The 15,355-nt window shown below is 39.5% G+C and overlaps 1 protein-coding gene across 1 annotated transcript in view; it reads right to left on the bottom strand.

The window, feature by feature from the left end:
- Window positions 1-5,528: 5,528 nt before the first annotated feature.
- EFNB2 (ephrin B2) overlaps window positions 5,529-15,355 on the bottom strand; it is a 44,349-nt gene continuing 34,522 nt past the window's right edge. The window contains exons 3-5 of the mRNA XM_083854413.1: window positions 10,786-10,878; window positions 9,917-10,030; window positions 5,529-8,305 (exon numbers count right to left, since the gene is read on the bottom strand). Coding sequence (XP_083710539.1) covers window positions 7,923-8,305; window positions 9,917-10,030; window positions 10,786-10,878 — 590 coding nt within the window. The 3' untranslated portion in view covers window positions 5,529-7,922. The remainder of the gene's footprint in view (window positions 8,306-9,916; window positions 10,031-10,785; window positions 10,879-15,355) is intronic.

The raw sequence follows: 15,355 nt of genomic DNA, 5'->3' as shown, positions 1-15,355 counted from the left end.
GGGAGGAAAGCCTAGGGCAATATTTGAAAAGAAGCTTTCAGGGTGAGTAACAAAAGCTTTGTCCAGAAATTAAACCTTATTTGGGAACATATGAAGCCCCAGCGAGGGCTGGTGTGACGGGCAGGGCTGGTGTGATGAGCAGGTGATTAGGGCATGGCATCTTGGTCTGCAATAAACAGGCTGAAGGAAATTTACTCAACAGTGGAAACTTGAGAAAAGACCTACAGACCCAGCCTGAATCTCTACAGCTTGGACACTGTTTTGAGGCCTGGAAAATTCAGATATGCTTTGTTGGTTATGTACGAAAAGAAAATGTAACACATAATGAAAGGGAACTGTGAAGCAAAGGCAGCACATGCATGATTTTTAACTCTTTCATTGTCATTTAGATTTCCCCAAATCTTGAGATCTTTTAGCGTGACAAACAAAGGGTTCTTTTGGCCTCCTGGCCTCACATCCTCCCATAGTTCTCATAGCAATGAAAGCTGAAGTGCTATTGATTCTGAATAATTACTAAATTATTCATGTGGTCATTCCAACAGCTGAGTTTAAAGACAGTCAAAATTAGGTATGTTGAACGAATTAAGAGATTTGGAAAGACTAGAAACATAGCATGTGGGCATGAACAGATAATGTAGTAACAATGCACAGCTGACCTGCCTGTTATGCATAAAGAATAGAATTGAATGCAGGAGTAGGAAGGAAGGAGTTTAAATATTAAAGAGAGGCAAAAAAGACTCATTAAAAAGTGAATAATTTTTATTACACATTTGCTAGTAATCCAACCTACTTTTAATGAACAGATACAGCAAATTGCTGACAATATTCAACAAAATACAAAATACAGTTTTTATGGCATTGATAGAAGTCTTTTATAAAAGCAAGTCACTGTTGGTATGTTTTTGAGTACAATCTTCATAATATTCAGAACAACACTCTTATAAAGCATTTTCTCATAGCTGAGGGCTATAATAAAATCTGTTTGAGTATTGCTTATGTGTGTGCAATTCTGAACTGTGATAAGGAGGATCAGATATCAAACTGAACTATGCTAATTTATATCCACTGAAGGTCTGATCTAGAAGCAACTATCCTCCCACCCTCAATGAATTCCCCATATTATTAATTTAATAACTGCATTTCTTCAGCAGTCTAAGCACATGAGGATCTTTCAATGCACTTATCAAAACACAAGTGCTGTTCCAGGGCCTATGACAGCTGTGCAGAAGGTTCTCTGCTTTTTGGGGTTTGAATAGTCCTACAGTTATTCAGTTCTTGCAGATCCTTGGTGTCTTTTTCACAGGATCCCAGGCTGCAGAAAGCTCTGAGTTCTGGCCTGGGTTCTCCACCCTATATAGGCTCAGTCTCCTCTCAGTGTCTAGTAGAACAACCTGGCCTGATCTCCTCTCCTACCTGACACAACAACCAATACTTATCAAACACTACACTTGCCTTTCATCTGTCAACACTTTTCTGTTTGCTGTTACGTGTTTTCTACCAAAGCCTTTCCCAGAGCAGTGAAGACTGTTTCTCTCCCTCCACAGTTGCCACATTGCTCTGATTTCTCCCTGGATTTTGTGATTGCAGATCTCCCTGAGCCTCCTCCTCAGAAAGGCACTGCCCTCACACACTTTCCCTCTCTTGCCACCGCCCTCTGTTCCACAGGCTTTCCTCCAGAAGCAGCCACCAGCAGCTCCACCTCCTCATCCTCACAGTGTATGGGCAGGCTCTTGTCCCTCCTTCTCAAGAGGGTTTCCCATGGATTGCATTATGCCTTAATTACACATCAAAGCGTTTGCAAGCACCATGTGAAAGACGCCTTTATTTTGTTTCATAGATGATAGCTCAGGCAGCTGAATCCGGCACCATTTGGATTATGAATAGCATGATCATTAATACACTGTGGTATACGCTCCAACATTCATCTTTTTCCAAAACAAATATTACTTGATTTCTGGTCTGATGCTTCATGTAATGACATACCAATTGTACAAGGAGTTTGTTTGGTGTTTTTAAAACCTGGGCATTTTCCCCACCAAAATTTGTATTGTGGCTGTGAAGATGGAGAATGGCAGTTAGAGAGACGGAATTTTCATTGTCCTTTATTTTGCTAACCACTACAAAATTTCAAGATTTTCTGCAAAAAGAAAATTTATGATGCCCATAGAATCAAAACGAGTGCGTTGCTGACTGAGTGAGCATTTGATCAATGCACCACAGCAAAGCTAAAGGGACAGGCTGAACAAGAGCTACAACGTTTTAAACCAAGGCAGTAACATTGTTATGCTTACTTTGTGAGGCACTATTTTATATAACAGATCCTAATTCCACTCTAGATGGGTAACTACTACTAGTACTAGATGGGTGAATTATAATTTTATTTTCCACTGAGTGGAGTCTATTGACTTGGACTAGTTCTTGCCAGAGAATTGGTTTTGTAACAAAGGCAGTAAAATTCAATTTTGTGCTTATTTGATAATTAATAGTGAGGTGTCAGCAGCAGGAAGAAATGGAGGGTTTTTTTTCTCTGCAAGTTATAAAAGATGGGTTGTAAGACAATGACTTTATGCTGAGTGACTAAGGCATCTTTTACTAAAATGAGTTCAGCAACTCAGTGGAGGTTCTACTTTGTTTGGGAAGGTATGCGTGCAAGGCACTCCTGTTAACCAAGCACCCTTAGCCCCAGGCATAAATATACAGATAGTTACTACACTGGCAATGACTTTTCCCTCCTAGACACACTTTATAGAAACACCAGTTTTCCCTTACTGCTAAGACAGTGGCAAAAATAGGTGTCCATGGGGGTCAGTACATGCTAGCTATAAATATATACAATAATATATATTTATTATACTTGGAAAAAAGAGGCACAGTAATGAAAATGCCATGTAAGCTTGACACTGTTGAAGTACTTGTTTATCAACATCTTCCAGTATTTAGCAGGGATTAAAATAAAAACAATAGCCTTGGCCTAAGCTAGAGCCACAGCTCCAACAGATGGCTGTGCTAGACAGGCTTTCAGCATAGACCAGACCTGAGCACCTCACAGCAGATGACGACGTGGGAGCCCTCACAACAACCCACAGAGAGCAGCAAGTGGGATTGCCTGTGTGCAACCATGAAGCAGGGAGAGAAAACACAATCCAGCCGAGTATCTGTGCTCAAAGAACACAAGGCTATCTCCTTTGAAGTGACTTACAGATGTAAATAGAGGATTAGGCCCAAGATACATTGAGATGCCAGAGGATGATCACGTTTCACTCTTATGCCTTCTGCTGGACCAAATCTCACAAGTCATCTGTACCAGAACCAGGAGGTGAACCTAAGTGCCACTGTGACTTTCCCTTTAAGATCAACTTCCAGCAGAGATTCTGTAAACTGGATCTCTAAAATGAGCGCCATCTACAAGAGGTCATACCTAGTTCAACCATGTCCCAGTCCAGGGGTTTCTGTATGTCCCATTTCAGAACACCTGGGCCATTGCAACATGCTAAGTGTCTTTGCCATACAGTCATTTTTCTCTGATCATTCAGAAAATAAGAAATAATTTGACAAATGGGAATTACACAATCCATACTACAAATAGCTAACTGCCTTTCTTCCATGAAGTATCTATGGCTAGTTGGCATCTGTTGTTAAAGTGACAAATGCATATTTGCCCTCTGTAGACCTTCCCACCCGTTACTCCATGGATGATCATACCACTTATGTGCTGCTAACAAATGGAAAGGTGCTTCACTTTCAGGGTGATTGGGCTTTGTCAGAAAATTAAGGCATTATTTATTAAATGGATTTGTTACCCTAGTGGAAAATTAGGGCAGCAGAACCACACATCTTGTATTAAGGCTTGTGCTACCTGCATGTTGGCCCCTGTCTCTCCTAGGCTGCAGTGGAAGAACTGCGAAGAGATCTCTTGACTTTGCAGCATTTCCAAACCTACATCATCCTCCTAACATCTTCCATCTCCTGTCCCTTCTTGCTCAGCCCTGTCACCCCAGGCTCACTGCTTTGCCTCCTCAGGAGAAACAGTGCCCAGAAGGCTTCAGGGTGTTTTTTTTTTTTTTTTTTTTTTTTTTTTTCCTGTGATTCTGCCCACAGAGTACATCTACCCCACAATGTCTGGGAATTATTTATGTGGTTATACTCTCAACTCCAAGATCATCCAAGAAACCTGGCTACTGCATCTGACTGCAGTTCACTGACTTCCAAGGGCATAAGATGCCCAGGTGTTTTCTAAAATCTGCTGATATATGGAAGTGAGAATTTGAAAGAACTAGGTTAACAGAAGTCAGTGTACTCTAAGGAGATTTCCTATAAACCACTAGCAATCAAGTTGGAAAGAGGGGGGAGAGGAGGGAGAGAGAGGAGGGAGGCAGGCAGGCAAGCTTGGTGACTTTCTTATTTATTTTCATCTTTTAAAAATGAAAAAAAAATTGCAAAACTAAAGAAGAAAATACTTAGAAGGCAAGGTTTCCATAGGAAAAAAATATTTTATTTTTTTAAGAACAAATTCAGTTTGAAACAGACGTGGAATGTGATTTTCATAATTTCATTTTCTGGGAACTAACTGCAATGTGGAACTAAAGCAGATTTCAAACTTATGACCGGCTAGTTTTAATACAGAATAAAACAAACAAACAAACAAAACCAAAAAATAAAATTAAAAAAGAAAAAGAAAGAAGAAATTATTTATAACTCAAGCATAATACTGTGTTACTTACAAACTGGACAAAGAAATTCTTAAATAAATATTCATGGTACACAATTTCAGCACAAATATGCGGCAATTTGGCAACCTTTTATATAATTTTTTCCTCAATACAGTGCAAAGGGGAATGACACTGCCTTTAAACAAGCTGTAGCTAAATACATTGCAAAATTCAAATTTTATACAAAACATCTTGCTCAGACTTTATAAAAAACCAACATTGCTCTATATACACAATCTGGTTAAGAAAAGCCTTGTTTATCTTGTTTTCATGTGGGTTTTTTAATTATTTAAAAATGTGAATAAGGCTACTGTAACACCCCAAATCCATATACAGTAAATCTGAACCTATTTACAGCATCTTCACTTAGACATGATGGTGCAAATTCCAATTTGGGTGACTAGGGATGATCATACAAGCAAGGCATTTACAGTAACTTTTCAAAGCTGGACCAACGTCAAAGAAAGGAACAGTTGGTAGATTGTCATAATTCTGCACCAGACACAAAACAGACGCACAGTACATTTTTTTTTTCAATTGGTTGCAGGTTGCTCTTGAGCAATTCATCTGATTTTTTTTCACAGTTTAGTATGTAACTAGAATGTAGCCAACTGATGAAGCATAGATATGATTTAATAAAAAATAAGGACCAGTAAGCCCATCTTTTCCCTTTCACCCCCTCCCCCAAAATAAAATCTTAATGACTTACAAGAGAACCTTGTATAGATGGATTCATAGAAAAGAAGGGTTGTTGAAAAGAATTACATATGTACTGTAGTTAGTCACCATGGTAACCTTCCACAGAACCATGGGTTGGAATTCTTTTTGTTTCTCTCTTTTGGACCAACATCCCAACATTATTTTCACGTTCAGAAAACAAAGAGAGTGATCATTTCTATGACAGATATTTTTCTTTTTTCTTTTTCTTTTTTTTTTTCCCTTTTTTTTTCCTTTTTTTTTTTTTTTTGCAGGTGCTCACCGGAGGTCTGAGAACCCTAAAATGCTGTTGCTACATTTTCTTTCCAAATCAGAAAGCGAAGTGTTACCATAGTAACATGACTATGTTAGAAATGTCTATTTGCATAGCACATATAAAAAAAGAGGTTTTTTTATTTCCTCCCTAGTGTGGGAGCTTTAGGGGAATAGCCATGCTAAAGAGAAAACTTTAACCTGAAACCCCCCTCTACGAACCTCAACAAAATCTACAGAACACATCAGCCTGTAAGGCAAGGGAAAACACAACACAGAAAATAAATGCCGGCACATCTTGTTGCTATTAAATATGTGATGCAGTAACACTGAATTCCTGATATTTTGGACCTTATATTTTCTGCTTTTCTCTTACAAGATGCTTTGGAATTATTTTTTTTTTAAACTATGCTCCCACTGGTGGTTTTGGATAGCTGATTGGTTTTTTTCCAGAAGTATTTAAAAAAAATCCTGTGCGCATATGCATATGTATATATACATACGTATGCATATATAGACTTATATATGTGTGTAGATATGTAAAATGATGACAAGTTAAGACTATGTAATTGCCGCAAATGAATTTCACATCTTCTGGTGTAGATTCTGTGCAATCTCAAAATATATATTAGTAAAAAAAAACAAACCAAAAGTAAGAAAGAATGAACAAAAGAAAATCTCTCACTTTATATCCCTTGTGTTCTATACACCTATTATAAATAAGACATAATTTCCTTCTCCATCTCAGTGTCATAATTTATTTTACTCTTACGGACTGCCAGAGGTTGCCATATGTGCTTTAACTTTGCAACAGAGCACCAATGAACTGCTGTGTCAGTCAGTACCTACACTCACTGTGCAGGGACAGCACTACAATAAGCCAAAGTGCCAAAAGGGTCAGTCACAAAGAAATTCAGGCTTACTTTTAGAGATGAGCGAGGTTTTGTGGTTTGTTGTTTTGTTTGTTTTTTCCCCCACAACTTTATCAGTGATAGAATTATAGCTCACTTGACCCATTGGCTTATAATCATCTTGGTCACTTGGCTCTCTGTTGTTTTCTTAAATGCTTTCCCTGTGTTTAGTATAATGTGATAGTATAGCAGCTGAGTCTGCTTAAAAGTCATCCAAAGCAGACTACGTTTTTGCTACAGCTTCAAAGCTGTGTATTTTATTGCCAGTACCACAACAGCCCTGCCCTAATATATCCTCAGCGGCCTGCTATTGTCTTGTCTTCTCCAGGCTTGTTCACTTACTAACAATACCCCTTTGTTCTACTGTACTGAAGGTACTATTTTTTTCTGCACACTGGTATTTGATAACCATGAATTCCTTCAAATGCAGTCTTAATCCACTGCGCATGTTATTGTGTTTCCTATTTGCCTCTTAAAACTTAGCATACCAAAGTGCTGTGCTACCTAAATGCATTTTATTTTTTCTTCCCAGCTTCTATTTTTGAGGCAGCAATATTCAATTGCAACTTCAATCAGCCCTTCCCTCCACCACCCAGTCCTGCTCTTGACTTTGTTGACAGCCTAACTTTTTGGCTGGAAGGCTCCGTACTATCAAACACAATTTTTATAAATGCATTACCCATTCGAGTGAGGCTGCTGTAGCAGATGGATGGAGTGTGGATCTCCAAACATTAATGTTCCATTAGTGATTCAGGAGGTGGAGTGAAAGGAAATCTTATGTGAAGGATGGCAGAGCCCCGGATAACAGAAACAAATGGAACAGTGACAGACTAAAAGCAAGAGAACTTTAACAAGTCTTACTTAAACACCAAGGTCTGTGTGACAAATCCAGTACACACTGAGAGAGACACACAGAAGTCAGAAGATTGCATTTCAAGCTTGATATATCCTAGAGCACCTTCCCAGGATGCCTAGAGCTATTAACATCCACGGATTGCTCCATCTTCCCTTGGCTTTTGTACATGCCTGAACGCCCACAGCACATGGCTTTGAGGATGATTAATGTAACAAGAGTACAGCAATCAGAATGGGCATCTTCTACATAAAAGTCTTCCAGCTTTTAGTGAATACTTATTCACTGAGATAGGAATTCTACAGACTAGGTAAGCTGTCCAGCTCGCGTCGGTTCCTGGAGAAAGAGCTGTTGCCTTCTCCCCCCTGTGCTTAAGTCAATGCTAGCGCACAAGGCGTCATCACAAACCCCAACAGAAAGCATTTCACCAGTGAGTTTCCTCTATAACTCAACTGTACCACAGAGCTGGTGGTGTGTTTCTCAGACCTTGTAATAAATGTTCGCTGGACTCTGAGGAGGCATCTCTTGAACTATGTACACCGGATGTCCATAGTCGCCGCTGACCTTTTCATAGTGGGGGCAAAAGACACTGTCTGCAGTCCTTAGAGGAATGATAATGTCACTGGGCTCAGAACCATTGTTGTTGCCACTGCGTTTTGGGGTGGCTAATGTACTAAGTGACAGAGTTGTCGTGTGTTGCGGGGAATGCTTCCTGTGTCTTCTCCGGTACTTCAACAAAAGAACCACCAAAGTGATGATGATGACGATGAAAATAATGCACCCTGATGCAATCCCTGCAAATAAGGCCACCTCTGAACCCAGTATACTGGAATGCCCAGCCTTACTGCCATCTGTGCTAGATCCTGGAAAGAACGGAAATACAATAGACAAAAGTTATTGCCATCCTATGACCCATTTATGTTGTTTAAAAATGTGTAGAGTAAGCAAGACTGGAAGAATTAACTGACAGCTAAACTTTGACAAACCAATTACCCTGTTAGATAGCTAAATGCAAACAGCCGAAGTCAGCAATCAATATAAAACAAGACTTTGTGCCTGTTGATCTCACTTTTGTGTTGCTCCCAAACCACCCTGTTTCATACATCATCATCCATCAGCAGCGAGAACTGTCACTGACAAGGCAGCCTTTGATGCACATGGCATCTTTTAACAGATGCTGGCCAGCCCCAGGCACAAGAGAGGGGTGGGATAGGATTGGAACGGAAAATAAAACAGGGAAATGACAATTCTCAGAACAACTGGTACTGTTCAGTGCCACACTGTTCCCTCTGCTATTTTATCTTTCGCATATTGATTTAAGTTAAACCATCCTTTGTGCCTCCTTACATGGACTCCTCTTGCTTAGAAATGAAAGTAAGGAGCTTGAGGCAGCATGGGAGACAGGCAGAATGGCTATGGCATGTCTGTTACTATTAGCTTACATTTACTTAAAAGAAAATCATTAAAAGAAAACAATACCATGCATTTGGGAGTCAGGAAAACTCCACGTGCTGAACAGCCTTGTTGGGTATTTGCCGCTCATCACACCATCATATTATTTGTCACAAAAATTACATGAATGCTCATTGACACTTTTTCACTTCTAAGTTTGAACCTATTTCTCTCTCTTGATGCTCACTCACAGTGGAAAAAGGTACAGATGCTACATTCACACAATTGTTCCTACCAAAGCCTCTGCAGGGATCAGCTGAAGCCACTCACTACATCAAAGACTCATTAGCCCAGTAACTAAAGACAGAGCTGGCAAGGAAAACTTGTGGCCTTTTTTGGGAAACCCAGAATCACCTGTCAGCAAAGTTTTGCTTTGTAGCATTAATGATTACTGAATTTTCTTATGGACAGCTTGAGTCTTAAGAGTTAGGTTTTCTCTTGTTCACCCTGTGAGTGAAATGCATCCTGAAGATATTGTTTTGAATCATCTATTTATTTTGTTCAGATAATTATTTAAAAAAAAACCCAAAACAAACCCCCAAAACTTTACATTTAGTAAAAGATCAGCCATACATGTCTAGACTTTGTATGGTCAGCTAAAAGATCAGGACATTAATTATAGATGCCTTGAAATAAACTTTATAAATGGCTGTCCAGAACCACTTGATAATGTATTATGCGGGAAGAGAAAGAGACTCGCTCATCTGCCAGAGTACTAAATGTAAGGCAGCACTGACCACTGCAAAGATGCTTAGCAAATATCCTATCCAGAAATTTTCCTGTAAATGAGAGACACTGTCACAAGATGTAATTAACTTCTACAGCAGAGTGGAAGAGGGGAGAGAACAGCTGTTGTCAAAATGTGCAGCTCCCACATGCTATCCACTGGAGCAATTTGAACCAGCTTTCGCTTCACCTCATGATGGAAACATTTGCTTTACTAGCATGTTAATGGTAAAATAAAACACATTTGGGGACAAAGGAGGAGAAGATGTTCCAGGGCATAGTCCCACCACACCTACCTGAGTGGTCCTTCACAAAGGGGCTGGTGGTGGAACTCTTCCCGTTGGTGCCAGCTTCCTGCTCGGGGCGCTTGGTGGGATCCGTGTGCCGGGGCTGCCCTGCCGAGTTGGGATCTGGGGGAGAGAAAGACGACTCATGCAGCTTTGGTACTTGACGGTATGGAGCCTTACAAGCTGGCTCTAGGTACCTCGTGAGACACAAATGGCTTAACAGAAGAACCTTTATGCAAACGACTGGGAGATATAAGAACGTCATTTTCCTTTTAAAACAAAATGGTTATATTAGTAATTTCAGGTTTAAATTGTGAGGCCATCTGCAGAAACTATAGAGTCTCCTGTAATTGGCAAGAAAAGCTTTGCAGATGACGTTTCAGTTTAACTGAGGAAGTTGATTGACTACTAAACCAACTTCTACTTAGAAGAATAATTCTTTCTTCCTGCACAATAGGTTATCTATATGTGAAAAGAGACAAAGAACAAAAACCTCTCTGTAATCAGAATTCATAACAAGCAAACTATAGAAATATTAGCTTCCCTCTTTTCATGTATTTTAAATAATTCTGAGCAGCAGAGTTGTGGCTTTTGTTTTTAAAATAAAAATAAAAATGACTGAAATACACTACTCCCAGGTGACCTTTCCTTCTAGGGATCTCTCCAATGAAGAGATTTCATTACACTAACCCTCCTTCTGTAGAAATCTGTCAGTAGCTGAGGAAGAGAAAATAGGCTTTGCTTTCAGACTATAAGGGAGGAATGACCACACTAGACTCGACTGGCTCTCTGCTCTACACTGCTAAAAGAAGCCTGAAAACTAAAAAGGACATTGAGACCGATCAAAGTGATTTCATGAAACAGCATATGGTCGTTACCTTGTCCAACTTTCATGAGGATCTTCATGGTTTTTGTCTGGCACACCCCTCCCTCCTGGTTATCCAGGCCCTCCAAAGACCCATTTGATGTTGCTGATTAAAAATAAAAGAAAAATAAATAAAAATAAAAATAAATAAAAATCAGGAAATCAACAGGCAAAGTGATGTGAACATGAGTGTCTGAAAGCAGGGATCTTTCAATCTACCAGGACCTGTTCTTGTTGCTCAGGCTGACCTATGGAAAGTTGTGAAATGTTGAAAGCCAAAGGAATGAATACACTAGTAAGCTGTACAATATACACAAATGGAGGAATGTGTTATCGAGGTTTCGAATTTACCCAGCAGCCTTTTATTTTCCTATGCACAATTGACTGACTGACTGACTTGGACAAAAACACACCATCTTGCTAAAAAGGTGATGGAGTCAGCTGAAAAGGAAGCTCTGGCAGGCTCAGAGGAGAAAAGCACTGAAAAATCACCCCTTTTTTTTCCCCTCCCAACAATATCTGTATAATCACCAGGTTACACCTGCTTCCTCTATTACAAATCTCCTGCTGGAAGAAGTGAACGCATACAAAAGATCCAGGTGAAAGCTAAGATTCTGAACTGATTGGAAAATCATTTAATATTTTAAAGTACAATCTCATTTTTCTCAGCATTGAGGAGCCTCTGCAGGGGTGGGTGGCAAAGGGGAACACGCTCTATTCTCAGGGAAACCTTTTAGCTCATACAAACAACAGGGCGCTTTCCCCTGTGTTGATATTGTTCTTGCTTATCTAGGTGCCAGCTGGAGCCGCGCGATCCGGGCGCAGGCTGACACCACCGTGCCATGCGGAGGCAAAGCACCACTCCCTGGGAGAATCCACAACACTGAATCACGGTGCAGGGGTGCGCCGCTGCTGCCCCAGCCAGCTGTTGGTTGCAAAACAGCTGCTGGAAAACAATTTGGGAGCTCCTCGGCAGTAGGTAGTAGCCAATGCACTGCCCTGGCCACCGGGCACCATGAGCAGGGTACAACTGCAGACGGTGGGCTCTGGATTCACCATGCAGGGAATGCACAGGGGCTTTTCCTACCCTGATTGTCCTGAGGATGGAAATTTCACTGTCATTTCTTGGAGCTGTTTATCTGAGGCCCAAAAGGAATTTATGAGAGGGTGCAAAGGCATCAGCACTGGTCCACCAACTGGAGAAGACAAATGGAAAATGGGATGTCAGCTCACTGTTTGCCGTGGTGAACTGCTGAAGCAGCACATGCCTCCCTCTGCCCCTCTCCTTTCAGCTTGTGGGCTTTACACTCTTCAGGTCTTTGTTTTTAATTCTCACTCCTTCTCTTTCACCTTCCTTGGGGATTTTCTTTCAAATGCAGTCTATGTATATTTCCTTTTTCCTTCACAAAGTCTTCCTACCCCCATGGCAGTATTTTTCTTGCTCTAATCTTCTCTCTAGCCGTAAAGATATAAACCCCATACTGCTGAACCCTGCTTCCTAGCCTTTGATCTGCTTCTTGTTTTTGTTCCAGTTCTGACTCTTTTGTGACCAACTCGAATTACAGCCACCATACAAACTTCCCAAACTGTGCTCTCTTTTCCTAAAATTCCCTTCTCCTCATACATTGTCCCTCCCAGTTCCTCCTCTTGTTCCCTCCCCCCTGTAAAAACATGACAATAGCTGTATGGCAAAAAGACTTTTCAAAATACGAAAGAGCAGGTTGAGTAATTTAAGATAAAAGCTGATCTGAAATGTGCCAGTGCATTGTCAGACTCAGAAAATAATGGAGACATATAGTTTTGTTTTCTTTTGTTTTTTGTTTTTTTTTTTCCAGAGGGAAAAAAAAATCAATACCAAGAACCCATCCTGGACATAAATCAAATGTGTCTTTGCTGAAAGTGTTTTTTATGATCTATTTGCCAATGTACCAGCACAAGGACACAGAGAAAAAATGCAGTAAATAGAAATACCAAAGCTGAGCACCAATTGAATGTACAAATAATGAACACTGACTTTGTCTTGTGGTTTTCTTATTTGATTTTTTTTTAATCGAGCCAAAGGGAATCACATCTCCTTAAACACCTTCTACTTGATTTTAATCAAATACAATTCTGCTTCTTCTGAACATCAATGCCTTTTTTATTCTTTAAAGGCCTATCCACTTAACCTACAGAGCAGGAGGCCTCAACAGGATGCAGAGGACACAGTCTGACCTCAGTACAGAGTAAGAAAGTAAGATGGCAAAAAGAATGCAAAATTACTTCAAATACAGTCTCCAAATGGGAAGACCCAGATGTACAATGAGTTTGGTTGTGTGCCTACGCCAGCGCAATCTGCCTCGCTTGCTTGCTAAAAGAATGCTTTCATAGCTTTGATGTCAGATGAATGAATTTGCAGATATATTCACTTTTTCCAGAGTTCTTCAAGGGATTTTAGGAAAGCCTACATTGTAGCTCAGAGTACAGACTGCTACGTCCTGAGGAATAGGGAATTTTCAAAGAGAAGCATTTCAGTGACAAAGCAAAGTTTCCTTCTCAGCTTTTCCTGTAATTAAACTGACAATTACCCAAGGCCACTGGAGGAAATTATTTTTCAAAATTCATTAAGACTATCGAAATACAACCTTGCATATCCCTAGTGTACCAGGAAGAAAGTGGGCAGCTTTAAACACATCATTTTAGGCTTTGAAAAGCTGCACAGAGAAAAAGAAGTAATCTGGGACAGCAGAAAAAACACTGTTTCATGCTGCTAATGCCCCTTGACAGTGCAGTGTGCAGAAGTCAAACAAGGGAGCGAGTACAAAATATTCCTCAAACACTTGCTGCAGCCTTTCTATATTGATCTCCAAATGAAAATTACACCCACTGTCATTTTAGCTCCTCCACTGCACTCACAGCTCTGTGGGAAAGTGACCCAGCATCCGCAGCTCTACTCACACTGAAAGGATATTAAAAAAAAGGAAAAAAAAGGTGCCTCAATAGGAGTTTTGGATTTAAACACAAATGTAACACAAGTTTCTGGTATCCAAAATGGAAATGTTATCCTCCAGTGTGTTGATATAATCAGATTTTAAACCTTCTATCCAATTTATTCTTATATACATATATATAAAAAAGAACAGAGTTTTTTCCATTTAGGTCTAAATATGGATATATTTTAAAGTCCATTACTTGGATGAGCTACCATACAAAATCCTCTGCAAAGAAGACTAAATACTTAAATATTAACATTAATAAACATAACTAGTGATTAATATGAAGTTTCTCATTAGTATTAGTATGTTCTCAGTATCCCACACTTCACTTTGTATTAATACAGCAACATATAGGAACCTAGAAGTAAGTAAAATGCTGCTAAACAGGGAGCAAAATATTTTTAAATCTTTTGTTGGTTAAATACCTCTGATTTTCTGAGACCTGTCCTGCTCCACTGGTGTTGACTGCAAAACTAATACTGGCAGTCAAAACCACATTAAATTATTCAACAGTTTGCCCACACTTAAAAATAAACACATATAATTGTGCTAAAATCTCTACTAATTTTAAGACTTTCTAACAAAATGGTAGTAACTTACAGGCCAGTTTTACAGTAGTTTATCAGACACTGTCTGTCTGCATTCCTTGAATACAACAGCAGCTGCCATTTTATAAGGAATGCAAGTTTAGCTTTTCAACATTCAGAAAACACTTATCTGTTATGAAATTATGGTTAAGAGTCTTGCTGATACATACCTACTTTAGAGGAGCTAGTATACATTTGCAGGTTCATAACACACTATTTTAACATATCCTCCTCCATACACAAGGGGGAAATTAAATTATTCAGACCAAAGAACTTCAATCTGATCTGCCTCCCCCTCTTTCAAATATATGAATTGTATAAAAACAAACAACCCCCCCAACAAGGCAAACAAAGAAACAAAAAAGGCTGGAACTCATGTAAACCAATGTATAATGTTTTACATTTATTTGCTTTTAAAACTCCACAAGCACTGTTTATTGTACAAAGTGCATTAGTCATAAATGCAGAGGCAGGGAGTCAGTGAGCATAGCAGAGTCAGCTGACAAGAATAGTTCCTGGCTATGATTCTTATACAGTCCCCATGGAGAGGAAGTAATATTACATTTTAATATGTCTTCATTTGATTGTTATTACTCTGCCTCCCAGGAGGCTACGCCGCTGCATGGATCATGGCTGTTTTCAACCTACCAGGCTGGTAACATTGCTCTAATCAGACGGAGAACTAAGCTGCTGGATTTGTGCCTGTATATAGCTTTTCATTCACAAAGAGATTAGAAATGAAGGCACAGTCACAAAAATTCAACTTCCTTCACTCCTAAAAACACACTTTACAAGATGAAAAAAATGCCATCACAATTACTTAAAACATCAGCAGACAAAAATCTCGGCCTTTTAATTCTGCTACACATATTACCCACAGTTTCATGTTTTAGGATTGTGAAAAACATTACCTATTTGCAAATTAAATGACATATGCTTTGAACCATTACAACTTTTAAACACATCTATTTCTCGAGCTTGATCATGGAATGGACTACATAGATGATGAGAGAAACAATGA

This window comes from Zosterops lateralis (assembly GCF_965231275.1).
Source record: "Zosterops lateralis genome assembly, chromosome: 2".
Taxonomy (NCBI): Eukaryota; Metazoa; Chordata; class Aves; order Passeriformes; family Zosteropidae; genus Zosterops; species Zosterops lateralis.
Note: the sequence above shows the minus strand (reverse complement) of the source record. Positions and strands in the feature narration are given on the sequence as shown.